The 23,210-nt window shown below is 32.0% G+C and overlaps 3 protein-coding genes across 4 annotated transcripts; 1 reads left to right on the forward strand and 2 right to left on the reverse strand.

Annotated features, from left to right (window-relative positions):
* Positions 1–750: 750 nt before the first annotated feature.
* LOC134725005 (phosphatidylinositol-glycan biosynthesis class X protein-like) lies at positions 751–7,657 on the reverse strand. 2 transcript variants are annotated; one of them, XM_063588456.1, is made up of 6 exons: positions 7,443–7,657; positions 5,783–5,932; positions 4,436–4,586; positions 3,761–3,977; positions 2,766–2,857; positions 751–894 (listed from the first exon to the last, which is right to left on the reverse strand). In XM_063588456.1, exons 2-6 carry the CDS (start codon positions 5,893–5,895, stop codon positions 751–753), a joined length of 717 nt encoding a protein of 238 aa, XP_063444526.1. In that variant the 5' UTR covers positions 5,896–5,932; positions 7,443–7,657. The 2 variants fall into 2 exon arrangements, with proteins under 2 accessions (XP_063444526.1, XP_063444525.1); XM_063588455.1 differs by having other exon boundaries at positions 7,480–7,656.
* A 24-nt stretch (positions 7,658–7,681) lies between these two features.
* LOC134725006 (charged multivesicular body protein 6-A-like) lies at positions 7,682–21,945 on the forward strand. Its single transcript, XM_063588457.1, has 8 exons — positions 7,682–7,860; positions 8,533–8,642; positions 17,688–17,775; positions 18,415–18,501; positions 19,654–19,719; positions 20,037–20,117; positions 20,488–20,551; positions 21,380–21,945. Exons 1-8 carry the CDS (start codon positions 7,783–7,785, stop codon positions 21,424–21,426), a joined length of 621 nt encoding a protein of 206 aa, XP_063444527.1. The 5' UTR covers positions 7,682–7,782; the 3' UTR covers positions 21,427–21,945.
* On the reverse strand, positions 12,749–13,670 carry LOC134726992 (uncharacterized). The gene is made up of 2 exons (XM_063591379.1): positions 13,360–13,670; positions 12,749–12,940 (listed from the first exon to the last, which is right to left on the reverse strand). Exons 1-2 carry the CDS (start codon positions 13,636–13,638, stop codon positions 12,755–12,757), a joined length of 465 nt encoding a protein of 154 aa, XP_063447449.1. The 5' UTR covers positions 13,639–13,670; the 3' UTR covers positions 12,749–12,754.
* Positions 21,946–23,210: the final 1,265 nt, after the last annotated feature.

Here is a 23,210-nt window from a genome sequence, read left to right on the forward strand (position 1 = left end):
ATAGCATATTTGTCTCAACTCTGACATGGAATCAATCATTGTATGTGTCAATGGAAAGTCAGCCAAAACTAGTTTGTAATTTTACTTTGATAAGCTCACAGCATTCAGGAGTAAGAGCAAAGACTGGCTAGCTTGGAGTAAGGTTAATGAGTTAATTATAGGTGACATGTCATCCTGCAGTCTGACCTTATGAACTAGCAAGTTTGAAAATATGACGCATAGTAATGGATATATTTGTAAATGGATACTGTGGATTCATTAATATTCGTTGGATACTAAAATTGGGTACAAGTGAACCACTAATTTAAATATTCAACAAATTACAAATTTTCAAAAGGCCAAAATGCAGACTTTGCCGAAACCACGAAATTAAATACCCATGAACATGCAAGCTTTCCTCATTCCACGAAAATTGATACCCACGAAAATAAATGAATCCACAGTATTAAGCATACAAGGCAAAACATTTCATGTTTCAATCAGAACTGGCTATATATTTACATTGTCTTATCGGGGCCTTTTATAGCTGACTATGCAGTATGGGCATTGCTCATTGCTGAAGGCTGTACGGTGACCTATAGTTAATGTCTGTGTCATTTTAGTCTTTTGTGGATAGTTGTCTCATTGGCAATCATACCACATCTTTTTTTTTTATGGATTTGCTAATTTTTCAAACCCCTTACTCTTGGTGCTCTGGGTTGTTTGGAGGCACATACCCCTTGATGACAAAAAAAACCAAAACAATTATAATTATGATTGTTTAATTTTAGTATTAAAAACTTTAAAAACTATCAATAAACAGCTACCAAATGTAACTGTTAATGTTCCTATGACAACTAATACTGTATGCTTTGTATTTCCTACTGGTACCTCCACTCTTATATCATTTACATCCTGGAAAAAATTTATAATTTAATGTATCAATTCATAGCTCTATAGATATACAGAAAATAGCAGAGATTACAATTTTGAACTTCAAGCATTAATGCTTGAACTAAAACTAATATATAAAACAAAATAACCCTAAGTGTTGTTGATTCTATTTTGCATTTTATATGTTACCGAAGAGCATGATTCTTATGAGAAAATCACATTGTCTCCACAAGGACTAGAACCCAGGCCCTCTGTGTTACAAGGCATCGCTCTAACCTCCTGAGCTTAATTAGTACCGCTGACAGCTGACTAAGCATCTACTAAGAAATGAAAGTAATCTTGTCACAAATGCAAAAAAAAAAAAAATCTTGTCACAAATGCATGAATCAATCAGGTGCTAAACACCAAGTAGCTATGAATATTGATTGCTGAGAAAAATGTTATGAACATTTCTTAAACAGGTATGTTTTTGAAACAGAAAGAAATAAGTTTTTGACAAACTGTATATGAAAGAAACTGAACACTGTATGGCAAACTAGATAAGGTTTTGTGTCATATATGCAGAAGCTATTACTCGTAGTTCCTCAGAATAATACAACAGAAATGTGTTACATACAGAGCCTTAATGGACAGACTGACCGAGGTAAAACAGTTTGACCGCCTCCTTTGGAGCCAGGGTATGATAAAAGTTAAATGTGAGACCTGCTGTCTATCTAATTATCTGTTGTCCCATGAAAAGAAGATTTTTTTCTATAAAAGGGAATTCAGAGTATAAAATGAAACAGCAAGCAAATGACACAAAATCCAAGAGGTAACCATATGACAGGTGCTTTTACAATAACCCATGCTCTTCTCGGTCTCCATCTCTAAATAATTAGTATATAAATATTTAACATAGACTTCCAAAATTCTGCCATAAAAAAAACCAAATGACAAAAGCTATATTTACATTTTACAAACAAGGCTCATGACCTGCGACTGACACATACATAATTTTCTTCATCTATACTTTATACGCTATAGGTGGTAGATTCCTCATATTCAGTAGATTTTAAAATTGTATTTGCATAATGAATCTTTGTAAATATATCTCAGTTTGAAACTGTAACAAAATTGTGATGTCTGATATATCAAAAGATATTGGATGTGACAATACTACCCATAACTATAAAGCAAAATAAATAAAAGTTTTAAATGCAATGTTTAGGCAAAGCAAGACCCTTATAGCAACCCCTTGAAAAGAAAGCGTCTTTTGGACGAGAAAAAAATGTTTGGTCAGTTATCCTGCATGTGGTCATAAACATACAAAGGTAGAACTATTTGAAGGTTTATTTTTATTTGCTTTTGATCATCATTTTTACTGTAAGAAATTAAAGAACCTTAGTGAGCACGCTCACATACCCCACGTCCCCACATTGTCATTGGAGAAATTAAATAAGTTTAAGAAAAAATATTGTATAAGAAAAATTAATTTCCTGCCAATATGCACATCTAAATAGTATGTCCTTATTATCTACAAAATTTCATGAAATTCTGTTGTGTGGTTTCAGAGGAGTTGAGATTACTAACTGTTGCAGAAGTACATTGAAGTAAATAAGTTCAAAGAGGCGCAACTCCTAGAAACAAAATTGAATCGCAATTTCCCATCGATATGCACAATTACATAGTATGTCCTTATTATCTGAAAAGGTTTTGTGAAATTCTGTTGTGTGGTTTGAGAGGAGTTGCGATGACAAGAAACAGGACTGACGGACGGACGGTACGACTGACAGACGGATGGACGGGTCAAAAACATTTTACCCTCCGCAACTCGTTGTGTGGGGTATAATTACTCAAAAGTATTCCCAAAATAAAATTCCAGTAACACGACTACTTAGCTGTAAATCACTTACTGATTTATATTTAATGAGGTTCCATTCACAAAGAGTGTCTTCTTTAGGTGAGCATGGTATTTGTTCTTTCCTCAAGATTTTTCCAATATAATCTGAAATTAACAGGTGATCTTATTATAAAATTTAACAAATTCCTTACTGTATAAATGTTTCTAAAAGCCATCTTTAATACTTATATTAAAAACTTACTTGCTTTTCACTATTTTTATGAGACAAACATGAACTTACCCATTAGGACAGATAGCAATTGCAAGTATGCTAAAGCCTACAGGGCTTATGTTGACAAGAATTGGCCGGTTTTATTCATTGGGATTTAACTTCTTTTTAAAGTGGTGCTAGTTGGTAAGCCTAAAATCATTGGGAGCAAGTTACATTTTATAAGTGGAATGGTTGGTAGGCAAATTACACAGGAATTGTTTTTTAGTATACATATTTTTTAAGGGGGTCACTGAAGGACGTCTCCGGGTGCGGGAGTTTCCTGCTACATTGAAGACCTATTAATGGCCTTCAGCTGTTGCCTTCTCTATGGTCAGGTTAGTGTCACATTGTCACATTGACACATTCCCGCTTTCCTTTCTCAATTTTAAATTACACAGGATTACACAACTTTTTCATTGGTAGGGTGTGCTTGCAGGCCTATATTCAGTGTGATATAAACCCTTATTATATGTGGGTTGAGTTGGTAGAAAAGTTGGGGCAAGTTGGTTTAGGGGTGAAGGCAATGGGGCAATTTGTCGTGGATATTTTCAGAAAGTTTTGTACATATTAAATAAACTCATCATAGATACCAGGACTAAATTTTAAATTTAAATACGCCAGACGCACGTTTCGTCTACAAAAGACTCATCAGTGACGCTCGAATCCAAAAAAGTTAAAAAGGTCAAATAAAGCACGAAGTTGAAGAGCATTGAGGACCAAAATTCCTAAAAGTTTTGCCAAATACAGCTAAGGTAAATTAAATTAATGTTACCTCAATGTATTTATAATAAACTTACCCGCATTCTTGCATTGTATCAGCACTCCAGGATTCATAATACTAAAATTTCTATAATCTGTAGCAGGTAAATGGTATCTTAGATGTATTGGAAATGTCACATTACTTATAACACTATCAGGTTTGACATGTAAATCAGTATAGATAAGTACACTGAAGATACTAAAGGTATTCTCCTGGAATTCTGGTTTCTCTATATCTAATGTTGGTGATACATACTGAAAATACAGTGAAAATTCTATTTGTTAGTGGCAAATTCATGTATTTTGATTTAAAAAATGGATGTTGAACAGAATAATTATTATAAAATGCTGTAGCTTTTCATATGTTATATATTTTTCATGATTTTTTCCATGGATTTGGCACCAATTTCATGATCTGATGATTGGAAAACACTATGACAGCTGCCAATAATTTATTTTGATTTGCTATTTCCAATTTCTAACTTTTTAACCAAAATAAGTTTTCCCAGTGTTTTTCAAATTTTTAAATCTAAAAAATCTAAAAATCTAAAAATCTAAAAATAACTTAACATAATACTTTAAAAATAAGTGAACAAATTTGAAACCTACAACATTTTCAAAATTCAATTATCTATATTTAAACTTCTTTGTCTAGTAATATTGTAAATATGTTAAGTTAAACTGACTGAAAAATAATTTGTAATTTTACTAACCTCAAAACCCAGATGTTTACTGACAGATTTCATCTGGAATGTGTCAACATAAGTACTGCTAGGAAGGAATTCTTTAAACAGACAACGACACTGCATACCCTCTCTTCGGGTAAATAAAGACAAGGGAATTTCAACTATGGTATGAAGGTCTCTGAAAGAGTCATAACAAATAGAGAAAATGTAATTATGAAAATATTTCAAATGTTCTTAAGGATGTTGGCTGCTCAGTTTCAAAATAAATAACTTTTCATAAAAATAGTATTTATTGATAGGGTATAAATTGAGGAATCAAAAAAGCCAAAAAAATATAGGGGTCAATGTGCATGTTTTCGAGATATTAGCCATTGTAATTTTGGCGGGAAAATGTTCTCTCTTGATTTTTCATAGCTTTATCATTGACCAGTTAAAGTTCTCAAATACTATTTAAAAATAAATAAAATTTCATAAGACTTTTACAAATGACTTATAATTATACATGTAATAGATTTATAAAAAGAAAAATGGGGGTTCATGGGGAACTTTTTTTTAGGCATTCAAATGGATAAAACCAGAGGATTTCGAAAATCTTGACAAAAATTCCAAAACATGACAAGCAGACATCCTTAAATGCATTAATTTGTTCATTTTCTAAATGCGACCATGATGTAGACTTTTATTTTCCACCTGCTAATATGCTTTAACTTCCATGATTGCTTCTAACTTCTTGATAGTTTTGCATGCAATAAAAAGACAAGATGTCTGCTACTTTGCCTGCTTGAAACTGCTACTTTAAAATACATGTATTTGAAAGGCCATTTGCAAGAATTGTTAGATGAGACTATGATCCTTAGAACATACCATTATATCATTCACCACAAATATTTTCTTTTTGAATTGAAATAATACCCTATTAAAAGGCATAATTTGTATGTGCCTTTACAAAGTCAGGAACCTGTAATTCTTTATTTGTCTTTGTTTACACATGTCTGTTTTTGTTTTGTTTTACAATTTGCTTTTAAGCATTAATGAGGTTGTGGTTTTTTCTCTTTTGAATTGTTTCATATATTGTCATGCCAGCCCTTTTATAGTTTACTATATATGGTATAGGTTTTTCTCATTGTTGAAGGTTGTACAGTGACATAAAGGTGTACACATCCTCCTCTTTTGGTCTCTAGTCGATAATTGTCTCATTAGCAATCACTCAAACCGCATCTTATTTTTATAAGAAGTTAGCATTATAATGTATCACTGCATTAAAAAGTCTCTACTATACACTGAGTCTAGACGGGATAATATTCTGTAAATATTGGAGAAGGTGAAAATGAATCATCTAACTTTACTTTGCTTAAATTTGCATTATATTCATACCTGTGGAGTCCATCTTTTAATAACTTCCTCTGTAAAGTTGGTAGTTGTAATGAAAGACTTGTTTCAAAGAAAACCAGTAAAACTATTAATAAGTTCTCTACAGTTGTCAACATCTTTCTTCAATTTTATTCTGCAGCTATGTTCATTGTTCTGAAAAACACAAATACCATTATAATTAACTAATTTAACCACATATTTTTATAGGTAAGTCTTTTAACCACCTCACACCGCAGAACACCACCAAAAATATTAAAATACCATCTAACACATCTAAATATATTGTTTTCATCTTTATTTATATATTTGACATACCTTCAGAATGGGAATGAATATGTTTATAGATAAATATTCACAAATTTATAAAAAATGATAACAAGAAAATCAAAGAAAACAGTCTTGTAGGGCTGTTGTCAGGACAGAACACTTTCAAGTCTGATATTTTTTTAAATATAATTATTGTGATAATTTCACATTAAATAAAATGATTTGACCTAATAATTTCTAATAATTGAAAAGAAAAGACCATAAGACAATATACAGACAATGAAAATAAAAAATAAAATATTGCTGGATCCGGAAACATTTTTCAGTTTTATTTTGATTCTCAACTTCACATTTGTATGTGAAAAACATGAGAATAGGATTTAATTTAATGTAATTTATTGTATTATTATGTAGCATTATACCGTTTTTCTTAAGGATTAGTGGTCTTTTGAGGTGTAAGGTGGTGACCGTGTTCGACAGTGTTCGTTGGTGAAAAGACCAAACCTATTTTTTACAATTTCCATAGGTGGCAAAGGTTTATTTTACACAATTTAGTTAAAGAAGTATTTGCCAGTTTATTTAACCTTCCTTAATCAGGTTGGGAACAAACCCCCTGGATGGTGATTATACCTGTATAGAGGGATAAACCTTCTTTAGAGGGATAAAATTATCCCTCTGTAGAGGGGTATTTGTGTTTGCACTGGATTTAAAGCAAATAAGGGCAGAATGGCATTTTCTAATTATATTGGCTATAATCTCTAGCAGTATGTGCATCAACATATGCACTTTACTAAAAATTGGGATAACCTGTTTTCTGCTAAAGTGACAAAACTTGAAATCTATTGTATACCTATCTGAACACCTGATCAACATCAAAAGGAATAGTTGACCTTTAAAAATCATGTTAAATCTAACAATAGAAATTCTGTTCAGTGAGGCATAAGTGAGTAGAATTTACCTGATCATCACAGCTTTCAATCATGGTGGACAATAGATTTTATATTTAGTCAGATAAGCAGCAAACTGGGCATGTGCATATTAAACTAAGCACATCAATTGGTGCATCAACTGTTGCAGGTTACTGCCATAATAAGTAGAGAATGCCATTCTGCCCTGTTTTGATTTAAATCCAGTCTAAACAAAAATACCCCTCTATAGAGGGATAATTTTATCCCTCTATAGAAGGTTTATCCCTCTATACAGGTATAATCACCATTGAGAGGGTTTGTTCCCAACCTGTTAATATGTGCCTATTGTACTAAGAATTGGTTTTTACATCAACATTTTTTTATCATTTGAAATTTATCTGTCATAGGGGGGGGGGGGTCTAATAAAAGGGATTATAGATAGTCGTTACATTTGGGGTCTACCCCTCATTTGAGAGGTTGTTCCTAACCTGTATAACAGTCCCATTTTTCGTATATCCTACTAACAATAATCTTTCATTCCCTGACTGAACCACGTTGTATGTTGTAAACTGTGTTTAAGAATGATCGTAAAAGTCCGCTGGTTATTTCTAAGACTAATAATAAGTCATATCTAAGCTATTAATCTTCTGTGTTATAATGGGCGGGCACTTGCACCAAATCGAAAGTGAAAGTAGCGCTCCGCAGAAACTGCAATTTTAACCAATGAGAAAAAATCTTACATCGTGATCTAGGCGTTGTGCTGTCAACTTCACAAAACAGAAAAGTGTACAAACTGAAATTATGTGTATGTAAACGGATTAATAAAAGATGGGAGGACTCTTTTCTTCAAAGGGAAAAGAGAAAAAGGCAGAATCAAGAGTTACAGAACAAGACAAAGCAGTATTGGTAAATCAACTCACACAAAATAAAAAAAATATAAAGAAGATATGACCTGATGACTGCCAAATATTTTCAATCATTGTCAGTATATTGGTCCAATCAGTATTAACAGAGGGTCGTAATTGGGGTACCTCATGACGGTAACGGTAAAAATTCTTGCCAAATTACATTATTGGTAAATTTTGGTGTATGACGATAAAACAAACACTTTGTTTTAGATGATAAAAGCAATGACTGATTTTGACGAATCACATTAATTTTTTTCTCCAAAAATGACGGTAATGATAATTATTAGAGACCTATGACGAATCACAATAAGGATATTTTGACGAATCACAGTAAAATTTTAAACAATTAAGACACAGGCACTTATGTTTCTAGCAATATGGGGTTTATTATCCATACACGTACGTAAAATCTTTCGTGCGGGTATGGATAGTAAACCCCATATTGACAGAAACAAGTAACAAGTGCCTAAATTTCAATATGGGGTTTACTATCCATACCTGTACAAAAAATCTTTTGTATGGGTATGGTTAGTAAACCCCATATTGACAGAAACAAGTGCCTGTGAATTTATACAAACTAAAGCAATACAATTGGATACTTTTAGTACATTTAGTAAAATAAAATTATACACAGAAGTACATGTAATAGTTTATTTTCATTTTTTTCCAGCAATTAAAGCAACAAAGGGACAAACTAAAGCAATACCAAAAGAAGATCAATGTACAGATAGAAAAAGACAGAAATGTGGCTAAACAACTGCTGCATGATGGGAGAAAAGAGTAAGTACGAAATGTGGCTAAACAACTGCTTCATGATTGGAGAAAAGAGTAAGTACAAGTATCATATTTTTAATAAAATCATTGTACAGGTATTTTAATGTGCTTATCTATACAGCTTCTTTTGCATATTACTATCAGTCAGGGATACTACTTATACAAGTTATTTTTATTTGTTTAAAGAAGTAAAAAAAAATATATATACATATAAGTAAATAAATAATGTTTGAAAAACCGGGTCCTACTAAAATGCGCCCGGGAGCGCCCGGGTGGAGAAAAAGCGCCCGGGGAAAAGAAATAGCGCCCGGGGAAGAAAAAACAGCGCCCGGGGAAAAGAAAAAGCGCCCGGGGAAAAATAAATAGTTATTGTAATGGTATAAGACAACTTTGTGGCAATAAAATAAGTTATGTAAATTGATTTTTTTTAATTTTAGACAAGTATTTTGCAAATAAAGATAATAGACATTTGTTATAAAGCACAGACACATCTAAGAATGTTTCAATTTAAACAATAATATATGAATACTATTTGGAAAGACAGATAATAATGGATCACAGTTAATGCTGAAGTTTTATAAAATGCAAGACATCAAAAGACATGTTTTTCAAAAACGATTTGAAAATGAAAACTAAAAAAAAAACCTTAAAATTCACATAAACAAAAATCAGCAAATGAAGCAGTACTATACATGTACCGTATAGGTAAAACAATGGTTTAAAAAGCAGGAGTTTAATTTTAAAACTAAGCATTAGAACACTGATAAGCATAGCCATTTAAAGAGATTCAGTTTTAAAATAAAGAAATAATTAATCTATATCAACATCTGCATATAAAACTTTTACTATTTTGAAAAAGCACTTAAAGTACAAAAAGTAAATATTAAAACACTGATAAGCAAAGCCATTAAAACAGTTTCAGGTTAAAAAAAAAGATATAATAAATCTTTATCAGCGTATGCATATAAAACATTTACTATTGTTAAAAAGCACTAAAAGTACAGCACTATGCGTCTTACCACCTATTCATGCAAACTGTAAATTACATTACTGTACAAAACAAATATAAAACAATGCACATTAAAAGTTATGTTGAAAATTTCAAGGTAGTGGTCTTGTTGCTTCGAATACGCTTCTTTTGGTTTGGCTTCCTTGCGGTGGTTGGAGTTTTGGGAATCTTTAATTTTCCATCGGATGATTCCACAAAATTGTCTCTTGGTTTGCTTAAATTCATTAACTTTCTGAAAATGGCGTCCTTTTCTTTTGCACATTTCGACGACCATACCACATCTGTTACTTGAAGTTTTCTAGCCCAAGGAGCCAACGCATAGTTCCCCTGGCCATGTAATGCTCGGCGTATATCTCGATACTGTAATTGAACAATTTTGTGTAGTTTGCCTATAAGGTCCGGGAGCTTTACGGCTTTCCAATTTGTAGAAAGTTTTAAAATATTGTTCATGGATTCGCATGAATTGTTCTTCCAGTTAATTGGGGCAATGTCTTTTTGTGCCGGTTCCCAAACATAGTTCTTGAGAGATGATGTACTACAGCTAAAGTAACGTTGAAACGCGGGAACACTGTACTCGTACTTCGCTTCCAACTCCATTACCTTTAGGTCAAACTCAACATCATCAGGAGAAGAGAGGAGACCATCTACACCAAACACATCGTGGAGCACAGTGTTGTAGTTTGGGTCTTTTTCGCCAATGACTTCCCGCAAATGTCTCTTAAAATTTTCCTCAATGTGACGTGTGCAAAGAATTTGCTGGGAATCTGGAAAGCACTTCTGTATAGCTTTCGTCAAAGCCTTTTCCTCGTCCGAGCCAAATACAAGGCTTTTGCCACTAATCTGTGCTCCAGGAATATCGTCCAAAAAGCACTGGAGGTGGCTAAAAAATCGATGGTAAGTGTGGAAGCAACCGTCCCAGTGGAGGTAGCATGGCCCAAGCATGATTGGTGCTGGAGTGTTAGAAACCTTTCTTATTAAGTTCTGGTTGTGAAAAACTGTAACAGTAACATATGCAGCCCCCAAATTAAAAGTGCGGTCAACCCCAATGATATGTTTAGATTCGGACGAGCAGAATTTCTTGAGATCGAGAAGTTGTTCATCAGTATACACTACTACTGAAGGGGGTTTGCCGGAGAGTTGAACAATTTCTTTAATAAACGGATGACCATGTTGCATACTCATTAATGTTTGTATGTCGTCGGCATTATTAGATGCCTTCTGTTGATGTGGACGATCCCTTTTCTTCTCGTTGTACTTAAAATTTTGTATCTGTTTCAAGTCTCTTGGGGCTTCCATAGAGTCATCTAACGCTAGATCGGTATAAATTTCCCTGCAATTCTGTGTTTTTACCATTCCCTTGATGTCATCAACAATTTGTGCATTTGTTCGGATGTAATCGCCATGTCCATTTTTATTATTTCCATGCAGACTTTTTGTTGTTGGGAAAATACCAATGTATTCCACGAACGCTACCCCATTGCCGCTTGCTGGGCTCTCGGGACTAGTAACAACCCATGATATTCTCCTTTGATATTCCGGCAAGCGCTGTAGTTTTGTGTATGCTCGCTTCAACACTAACACTTCTGTTGGATTTGGTTGTGGTTCTAGCGGAACTCTTGCACCCTTTGCTGTTTTTACGAAAAGGCCGTTTTGGAGATCAATATACTGCAAACGCCCATTTTGGTACACAAATCTGTGGGTCTTCAAAGAAACACGACCCCAGGCACCACAATCATCTACATATTGTCTACTTTTCCCTTGTTTTTCCCTCTGTTCGTTATTTGTATTGTCAACCATATATCCAATGTTGTTTTTAATTCCACGTGGAATATGCATCTCCTTGTTTTTAGCATCATTTGATAAGACAAGCACGAGTTCGTCAGTGCTTAAAAATTTGCCATTGTTTCCCCTTCCATTCGGAACTTTAATGCTTGATTGTTCAGTATTGTCTAAATCGGATATTTCAGAAAACTCATCGCTCGTGTTTTCTGCCATATAATCATCATGCATATATGTACCTGCTCTTATAGGCGACGATGTTTTCATAGTGATTGAGTGTTCCATGATCTCAGTGTTATCAAGATCTATAGTAGTTTGGTAAGTTTGGTACATAGAAGGTTTTCTTATCAAAGGCACAAAGTGATTCGCCGACCATGTGATAGTGTGATCAGGGGGTGAACAACTTGTCCACATAACAGTAAAGGTTCTATCTGTTTCATTTGATGGTAAGCATGTGGTATTCAGAGTAATGAACGCAAGATCACCAGTGCCGTTAACTGGAGGATACACAACCCTTATATTGTTTCCAGTGATATTGCTCAATGCGTGAATTGTCCATTGTGAAGAATAACCGCCGGGTTTTGAACAGTCAATACATGACTTATTGTAACTTGGGGAGACTAGGAGAATGTTTGTATAATTATCAATCTTAGAATACGCTTCACTGTTTAATGACATTTCAATGCAAGTACGGACACGGAGTTCGGTCACAAGACTGTTGTCACCCACGAGGGCCATAGAAGCAGAACTGAACAGACAACTCCCATCTGTTAAAGACGCCAATGGGACACCTGAAACCAAAATAATATAGTTTAATAGATCGTTCCAATGTTGTGCTGTCCCAGGTCAGGGGAGGGTTTGGATCATTTACTTTTTACATAAATTAGCCCATATTTTTCTTGTTTGAATTGTTTTACATTTTTATTTTGGGGACCTTTTATACAGCTGACTATGCTTAAGTTTGCTCATTATTGAAACCCGTATGGTGACCTATAGTTATAGTTGTGAATTTCTGTGTCATTTGGTCTCTTGTGAAAAGTGGGTTCATTGGCAATCACACAAAATCTTCTTTATATTTTGGACATATAGTGTAAAGAAATTCCACTTATTTACGTATATACATACCCAGTATAATTCAAAGCCTCGAGATAGACTAAAAGTTTAGAATGCATGTGACTTCACTATTGTCCAGTTATTTTGCTGTCTTTTATTATATGACAAACGAGACAGTGAATTCAAATGCTTCATATGAACCAGATATAACTTTTTTTTTTGTATTATATATTTTAAAGCTTAATGTTATTATAAATATATATTTCCGGTATTTTCTTTATGCCATCAAAAATCTCTCACCATTCTCGTTCATCTTGTATTGTTTCAACAGCAGTTTGGAAGTAGAATGTTCCGAGTGTACCGCCAACTTCTCTTCGTTGTTCTCATCTTGAGTCATTGTGGGAAGCAATCCCTTTTCTCTTTTACAGCAAAATCGTAGGTAATTTAATCCCTGTTCACCAGCCTAAAAGTAATCAATTACATAGTCATATAACAAAAGACTCTGCAGGTTCATATATAGATTCTTATATATGAGATACACACAAATGGTTTTGAATATTAACGATTGTGGTTAATTGGATTACCGTAATCAGCGTGTCGTGTGTACAGTTAACGATTGTTAATTAGTCTTATCTTCTTTCATTACAATTGGATTACCGTAATCAGCGCGTCGTGTTTACAGTTTACGATTGTTAATTAGTCTTAGCTTATTATATTTATAAATATACATTTCATTTATTACTTTAAACATACATATAATTTTTAAAAATGAAAACGGGGGAGAATAATGAAAATTAAAATTCCATAAGCGTACATTTTGACTGAACAAGAAGTTTTATTATTTTCTCTCTTATTATTTATATAATATATTACAAATCTCACCTCTGTCAATCTTAATAATGCTGAGGTGTATGTGTATTCGTCTGATTGTTCATGGGAAAAACACCCTTTGCACGAATAATTCACATTTTCTTCTGTCAGGAACATTTCATAGTCTGCCAATTCCAACTCTTCACATCGTAGATGGTACCACGTATCACAATTGTCACAGCAGATGCTAGCAATTTTACAGTTTTTACGGCATATCCCACAGTTCCGGAATATCATATTAGCTTTAGCTTTTGCAGTAGGTTTAACTTTTCTTTTCTTAGTGGCAGGCATATTGAAACCCTTCCTCAATCTTCAACCGTCAATTCAAGTATGTTTTGTAAAATACAAAACTTTGAAAAGTGTTCACCATGCAGTTGCGAATATTAGACCTCAGGCAACGCTTATTTTTAAATAACGAAGTATACGTTTTGATCGAAGACAATATAGTTCATGATTTTTCTATAAACTCTTGTTTATATTTACTAACTATAAGTAAACTATATAAAATTTTGAAATCTTAAATGTAAAAATGCAACAACACCATCTACACACTTTAGATTTAGCATCGTGCATTTTCCCATTTATATTAAGGACATAACAAGCAAAATTTCCTTTTTTATTCAAGAAAACATTAATGTTGTAAAATTTTATTTATTTTATTCTCCCCGGGCGCTATTTTTTCTTTCCCGGGCGCTTTTTCTTTTCTCCGGGCGCTTTTTCTTTTCCCGGGCGCTCCCGGGCGCTTTTTAGTAGGACCGGAAAAACCTTCCCTTAATTTTCTCAAAAATTTACTTGTATAACATGTATAAGTAAATTTTTCTTACAATCCCACAAAAGTCCTCAAGTTTTGAGATGTTAATTTATGCTGTTAATAATTTTTCCCAGGTTTGCTCAATTTTTTTTATGAGAACTCAATGTTTCATCTCATTTATTCAACAAAGAAACTGATTGTGCAAAGATCTTAAGTATTTTTGCAAGGCATTCAAAAATTGCTCCTTGGGGGGGGGGTTGTAAATGAGCAGTGTTCTGAAGATAACAAACAAATGGTACATTGTATTTTCATTGTCCATGAAATTACACTTAAATGATAAGTAAAGACATCTGCAAAGGGCAGTTATCTATAATTTAAAATTCTATTAGAGCAAAGAAATCATAAGAATTCAATAAAAGAAAATAAGATGACTTGGTTACTTCTACAAGTAAAAAAATCTGAATTTCTAAGGGACATAACTCAGCCAATATTTTTTGTTTACCTATACATGTAGATACAAGTTAATAAAATTCACTTGTATAAGTATCCAACAACAAATTTACTTATATAAGTATATTAATATTACTTCTTCCAGTAATTAAACATAACTTGTACAAGTAGTACCCATGACTGACTATTCTGTTCAAAAAATCTGTAGTACTGGAAATCTACTATTTTGTTACTTAAGAATTGTTGTAATATTTAGGTACCTGTATTTTACAGTACTTGATTTGTACTAGAAATTTAAGTACTACAGATTTTTGGAGTTTGTCGTTTTCAAATCTCATAAAGTTATGATGTTTAAACATGGAATACTGTGATCATTGTTGGTATTGTTTTTGTACCAATATTTTAAGTACAAATCAAGTACTGGAATATACAAGTACCTAAAAATTACAATAATTCTAAAGTAAAGAAATAGTACTAAATATTAAAAGTAAATTTCCAGTACTACAGATTTTAAGTACAGAAAAAGTACCTATGCTAAAGTAGCTTTGTTACTATAGGAGATTTTGACTTATGAAAATACCATTTGGACAAGTCTTTTACAACTTACAATTACATCATTTTCTCTCATCTTTTTAGCCCATTCAGGGGCGGATCCAGAACCTTGATGTCTGGGGGGGGCACCATGAAACCAAAATTTTAGATTTTTTAGAGATGTATATACGGTATATGCGTGTGAGTGTTTTGTTTTTAGGTTGTTATTTTTTTTAGAAGGATCAGATCAGATCATCGTTTCTATATCTTTATATTTCTAGATCTTTTATTGTTTTTATTTATTTCACTTTATACTTTCTTTCTGTCAATAGATCTTTATCATATTTGTCCTCAACATGCATCAAAGATTTGCCACTGGACGTCAAACAACATACAATCAATCAATATTTTCTACCATCACTTCTATATTTGTTTGACCTTGCTTCCAGACTTACTTTTTTGGTAAAATATTCTAATTTCTGTAAAACATCTTCATATCCTTACAAATGGTGACCTTTTTTTAGCCTCGTACATGTACATGGCAATTGAAACAAGAAAAATAAACAAATATAACTAAATGCTCCACCATTAAAAAAAATGATTAAGTCCCAGATTCAGTTACAAAAGAAAATGTCAACTCATCATGTTTTCCTAGGCCGGTGGAAAAGGGGGGGGGGGGGGGGCAATTGTCGATTTCCCATGTAAAATAAGAGGGAGGGAAATAGGACATTCCATTTATAAATCAAACGTGTATGGTATTTTAAAATAATAAATGATTTGATTTATTGCTGAATAAATTCACAAAAAGACGGTTTTGAAGAGAGAAAAAACATAAATTCTAAATAAAATGGTATTGTGAGTACTGTATTTTGAACTGAAGAGAAACTAAGTACTATTAAAATATAGATGTATACCAACATTAAACATATAATTTGTAGTGCAAAGCTCTCATTCCTTTCACGGATTTGGCTATACTTTTTGGACCTTTTGGATTATTGCTCCTCATCTTTTATATAAGCTTTGGGTTTTTAATATTTTGGCCACGAGCATCACTGAAGAGACATGTATTGTCGAAATGCGCATCTGGTGCAAGAAAATTGGTACCGTTTATTTATTACTACCACTGGGTCGATGCCTCTGCTGGTGGACTATTAGTCCCCGAGGGTATCACCAGCCCAGTAGCCAGTACTTCGGTACTGGCATGAAAATACGGATTTTTGTGTTATTAAAATTTGCTGTTACAAATATTAGAAATTATTATAAATTAAGGAATGTATCTCCCTCGTGCAAAGCTCTCATTCCTTTCACGGATTTGGCTATACTTTTTGGACCTTTTGGATTATTGCTCCTCATCTTTTATATAAGCTTTGGGTTTTTAATATTTTGGCCACGAGCATCACTGAAGAGACATGTATTGTCGAAATGCGCATCTGGTGCAAGAAAATTGGTACCGTTTATTTATTACTACCACTGGGTCGATGCCTCTGCTGGTGGACTATTAGTCCCTGAGGGTATCACCAGCCCAGTAGCCAGTACTTCGGTACTGGCATGAAAATACGGATTTTTGTGTTATTAAAATTTGCTATTACAAATATTAGAAATTATTATAAATTAAGGAATGTATCTCCCTCGTGCAAAGCTCTCATTCCTTTCACGGATTTGGCTATACTTTTTGGACCTTTTAGATTATTGCTCCTCATCTTTTATATAAGCTTTGGGTTTTTAATATTTTGGCCACGAGCATCACTGAAGAGACATGTATTGTCGAAATGCGCATCTGGTGCAAGAAAATTGGTACCGTTTATTTATTGTACCTATTCTTTAAAGGTACACAGATCAGGAGTTTCACCTGGTAATCGATCTTAATCTTTATTGTATAATTATAAACCAATAAAAATTCGTACTATTCCAATCAACATGTATATGTATTTTCCATAATTTAAGCTTCCAAAGAGACATTAAAAACACACAAAAGTGTCAATATTTACACACCCATCAATAAGTTGTCATAAATCACGCATGTGGACGCTGGCATTAATTAACGACCAGTTTAAGAAGTCAAATCAAGCTGTGATTCATTTCCGCTCTAGATAAGAAGATTCAATAGCAATAAAATTATGTTAGAAATTATTTTTTTTGTGACCTGAAATGGGGGGGCACGTCCCCTCTGTGCCCCCCGGTAAATTCGCCACTGCCATTGAAAAGTAGTGAAAATAAGAAAGTGGAGTTTGACAAAAATATGAGAAACAATTGATAAATACAATATTATTAATTTTCAATCAATTGATTCGATTTTTTCCTTTAAACTAAAACTGAAATATTTATGAATATGAATATTTCAATAACTATGTTGCAAAAGTAGAAACATTTACAGTTAAACAGTCAATAATTCAGTCTGAAAAATACTTGTAGATTTGTGTCAATTTTTTTAACTTTAAACATTACTTGATTATCTATTTTCTTATCTGAATGAAGGCAGATGCTACTTTTAAAAATAACTGCTTTTAAATGTTTTTACTAGTATATGCATCATATTTAATGTTACATTTTATTGACTTAATGTTTTCAGATATTTGCATACTAATCTTTATTATCTTTCTTTTCACAGTAAAGCTAAGTTAATGTTGAGAAAGAAAAAGTTCCAGGAGTCATTACTGGAGAAGACTGATGGACAGTTAGATAACATAGACAGAATGGTATTACTAATATTTATCTCAGAAATAACAAATGTATTTTATTTCAACATATTCAAGAGGCTGAGCTGCTATTTCTAATCATGTAATGCCAGAAAGGGGGTCTCATTGGGGGTTCCGATCCCGGATCACGCTTACTGTTTTGTCAGATTCCTGTATCCTGCTTACACTATGTACGTAAGCAATTCTCATTTTTTGTCATTTCCCGGGTCCCTCAAGACCTAATTTCCTTTTTTCACGCCACATTAATTTGACTTTCACGTGTCACGCTTACAAAAAATGGGCAAACTTGCGTCACGCTTAGACCCCAATGAGACCCACCAGAAACAAATTTCAGATAACATGAAGTGCCATGAAATATATAAAAAACAACAAATGTGGTATGATTTTTAATGAGAGATTAATTATCCATCAGAGTTCAAATGATATGGATGCAAGCTAGTCACTCTGAAGGACTTTTTTTTACTAAATTGTCAACTATCAAATAATTATATCTGTGGTAAATATGATCTTGAATACTTTACACATTTTAAAAATGCAAAATTTTATTCCATATATTATGTCTTGATTTTGCTTACTATTCTTAATTAGTTTAAAAGCAGGTAAGAATTGACAAATTCATGTATGTGTTGCATTTTACAGGTGACTGATTTAGAATTTGCTCAAGTTGAAAGCCAGGTTGTTCAAGGACTTAAAGTAGGCAATGAATCCCTGAAAAAATTACATCAGGTATGTATTAAATATACACTAGTACAAGTTTGTATGATGAATAATTCATAAGAACTTATAAATATAAAAATGGAAACTTAAGTTTGCAGTTTTAGTCTAGTATAATTCATTTGTAAGAAGAATACTTAACAACATAAATCCTATGTGACATATTGCTTCAAACCAACACACCAATGAGTAAAATCATGGATACTCAAACTGTATGAAAAAAAAAGTTTGCCAAAACCGGATATTGTAAGTGCTCTTGCAGTACAATAACATTATGTAATTTTGTTTAAGGAATGACTGTAATATTTTTTCTGTCTATGAAGAAATAACATAATAATTTGGTGCACACTAAATAACGCACGTAGCGGGTTATTTAACAGTGTGCACCACATTTTTTATGTTATTTCGAATAGACAGAAAAATATTACAGTCATTTCTTAAAGTTTAATTCTAAATTCCATTTTCAACCATAGAAAACTATGAAAAAACGTTGATGATGTTATGGTCACATGACTAAACTATGTCTATGGGCTCATAACAAAATAATGTCAGCCAATCAGAAGATGTGTTACAACCAAAATTAAATTACTTACACATGTATGGGACTAACAAATATATTTTTATTCAATGTCGAAAAAAAAAAAAAAAAATGGAGAAAAAATATCTTTTCTTGAAAAATAAAAGTTTATGATACTATTAACATCATCATATTTTCTTGTAAATTTCTAGCCAATATTTGGTTGCACAGCTTAAATGCTATTGTTTGTCATTTGGGCTGAAATTAGGTATGCTGTATCTTAACATTTGACACTCATTACAGTGTTATACCTTTAACATTTATCATGTATATGTAACCATAAATATACTATGTCATCACAAATATACCATGTCATCACAAAAATACAATGTCATCACAAATAAAATGTAATCCCAAAAATACTATGTCATTGTAAATATTTTACCAGGTAATCACAGAAATACATTGTCATTGCAAATATTTGTCCATGTCATCACAAAAATACTATGTCATTGTAAATATTTTACCATGTAATCACAGAAATACTATGTCATTGCAAATATATCATGTCATCATAAAAATACTATGTCATTGTAAATATTTTACCATGTAATCACAGAAATACTATCAATAATGATTTTTTTTAGCTGCTGTCACTAGAAGATGTTGAAAAGATAATGGATGAAACCAGAGAAGGAATAGAATACCAACAGGTGAGTTCTGTTTATAGTATAGATGGGATAATAATATAAGGTTTTGGGGATTCATATGTATTTTAAGGTTGTACACGAAAGAAGAAAAATTGCTAGCACATTTATATGTCAATTTTAAGACAGTTTAAAGATTTTTTTTGTAGTTTTAAACATTAATCTAAATAATTTTATTCCAATTCTAGTTGCAACAATAGGAAAAAAAAATTCCCAAATTTCAGTTTATTTCTTTCAATTTAGTTGTTGTATTTTCCATTATTTTTTAAATAGAAGGAAAAGTAAATGTTTTTTGATAGCAGTGTATTTTCTAATCGTTTCAGGAAATAGATGATCTATTATCAGGAGGACTTTCAGCTCAAGATGAAGATGATGTGTTAGCAGAACTTGACGCTATTGTACAGGTAACATTTGGAATTCATATTAAAGACGCCCAAAAAACAATTTGATTATTGATTAACAAATATTTGGTCAAACTTACATCATGAAATGCCTTGAGTCAACAGTAAATAATCATAGCCAAAATGTCATCTCCTTTTAAAACAAAGTTCATATGAGAAAAGATGTGCAAATAATGAAGGGTTGAGATTTGCTAATTTATTTTGTTTTAAAGAATATTGTCATATTAAAGCAGAAAAACAACTAATACCATACAAAATTATGATGAAACAGCCGATAATTAATAAATGCATTCTAACCATCTGTGAATGAATTTCTTGAGTTGTAAATCAACTTTTTCACACTGATTTCAAGAATATGTCTCCTTTTTTTCAGGCTGAAGTAACAGATGAACTACCTGATGTACCAGACGATGAACTTCCTGAAGAGAAAAGGAAAGGTAAAAAAATGAATATAGTTGTAGCCAAGGATCCAGAAATATTTTCACCTAATTTCGGTCATTTTCATATAACTTAAAAGTTGGTGCCCCTTACTCGTAGCATCAAAGAACTTGTTTCACTGTTGCATCACATTTACTTCATTATTTATCCTACCATTTGACTAAAATCGACCAAGAACAATTAAGGGAAGGCAACAGTTTAGAAATAAAATGATTTTAAAGACTCAAAACAAAAATATGTTCAAAATGGTGATTTCGAAACTCGATCTCAACGAAATGACCAAAATTTTTTCTGTTGAAAAATAAAATTTGACCTAAATCCCAAGAACACGTTTAGGACAAAAATACTTTCAGTTTAGGACAAGACTGGCAAATATGACTGTTTCCTGACCATTGGTTGTAGTCAATTTTTTCATGTTGATATGTTACATGAAAATCTTTTCAATCCTTCTCCTGGTCAAGTGAGTGGCAATTCACTGTCAGAAAAAAAAAATTGTTGAAAATTTTGCTTTGTAAATGGCAAAAACCCTGCTGTTTGAATAGATTTTTGTTTTAGTCCCAGTAGAATTTAGTATACATGGGAGATAATTTGTTGCGTTTTACATTACTTGCCTGTCAATGCGGTTTGGTCATGGTATCAGTAAAAAAACGAATACCCTATAGGAAAATAATAAGAAAGGAGATGTGGTGTAAATGCCAGTGTGACAACTATCCACTTGAGACAAAAGAACATTTAATAATATAGAATGTATAATATACAATAAATAAAATAAAATTGAGAATGGAAGTAAAGAAAGACTGTTTTAATATACTACTCATATTTTGTAGACAAAGCCAGGAAAGAGAAAAGACAAGCAGAAGCCCTTGCATCATGACACATGGACAATGATAGTGTATTTTCTTTTAAACTATTACCTATATAAACAAAAACTATAGAATGAAACGAAAGATGACTTGTAGTCGCACTGAAAATTAAAATTACAGCACTAAAGGATATTTTTCCAAGTGCTCTTGAAAATGCATAATCAAAGACTTATTTAACCATTTTCATTTGATAATTTGGTGTAAAGGTTTGTCTTTATAACCTGAAACATAAAGTTTCATAAAAAAACTTGTTTTCGCTTTATGGTATTTATTACATGTAGAAAACAATATGTTAAGAGTTTTGTCTTTTTATTTATCAGAAAAACCTATATATGAATTGATTTATTTGTTTGTAAATTATGTGAGTTGCATGTTATATATAAACTTCAAATAATATATTTAACTTAAGAATTTTTATAAAAAAGAAATTAAATAAACTGAATTATTTACTATTGTAAAGTTAGGCGGATTATCTCCCTTTATATTTTTAAAATAACAGATTTTTCCCTTTAAGGGGGCTCGCGGGTCTAAATCATTTTTTTTATTTAATATAAGATTTCGCTATTTTTTTCTATAAATGAACTTTATCTTATACCTAATAGAAAAATGAAATAAAAAAGAGGGGTCACCGATCATTTACGCTCACAATCTGCCTTCGAAAGAAACATACATTTTTGTAAATGTCCTTTTTTTCTGTTGAACTAATAGGAGAAAAAGAGGTATTATCGAAATAAAAAAAGAACCTAATTACAGAAATCGCTTAAATTTTACAATTATTTAGTTTATGTATAGCTTATTTGAAAACAACAATAAAAAATATAGGTCACCGATGAGTAAAAAAAGATATTTCAATTTTAATGCCAAAAAATAGCATTTTTGCACCAAAGGGAGATAATTTCGAGCTTTTTCAATGATACTTACATTTAAAAAGTCAGGTGGGGCCAACACGAATTGATTTTTTGGAATGATTTTTGTGCCATATGATAAAGTAACAACTACTTAAGGTAATTTATAGAATTTGTAATGAAAATTAAATGTTTAATTTTTTTCTAAAAATCTTATACCCGCGAGCCTCCTTAAATCCTTTAAAATATTTCTTATCAAGATAGGATATTCCATAATGAAGCAAGAATAGCATGAAACAATCAATAAATGGTTCCATATGTTTGAAATAAACATTTTGTTATTAAAAAGACTGTCATGCAAGAGGAATTGCTATTAATCATTTTCCATATGCGTTATATTCAAGGAAATAACATAATATAAGAATATAAGTTCAAAGATAATGAGTCTGTATAAGAGGCTGAATAATTTGAAAAAGCTATAAAAATGGGAGATAATTCTAAAAAAAAAAGATTCTACTTTATGATACTATTATTACAATAAGTTCATTTTATCTATGTTATTAACATACATTATAACTAACACCATATGTTTTCTTGTCTTCATCATAATGTACTGTTATGAATGTAGATATTGTTACAGTTTACATGAATGAGTAAGTTTCTTATATTTTCTAATACATGTTGGCATTTTAGTGGTAATCTTACATATATACATCTTATTAAAATGTATTTTTTAATTGTATACTTTTTTATTATGAAAACTTCACATAACTTCCAAGACAAAATATGTTGGAATTGTCAGATTCTGTTTGTTTGATTGTTGTCCGCAATCTCTAATTTAGTGGGCTTTTATGTTGTGTATATTTTCTTTGAGTAATTTTTTTAAAATAGATATATTTTGGCATAGTTTTGAAATCCGATGCATCACCTTATTGGTCATATCACTCTAT

Source organism: Mytilus trossulus, chromosome 7, assembly GCF_036588685.1.
Source record: "Mytilus trossulus isolate FHL-02 chromosome 7, PNRI_Mtr1.1.1.hap1, whole genome shotgun sequence".
Lineage (NCBI taxonomy): Eukaryota > Metazoa > Mollusca > Bivalvia > Mytilida > Mytilidae > Mytilus > Mytilus trossulus.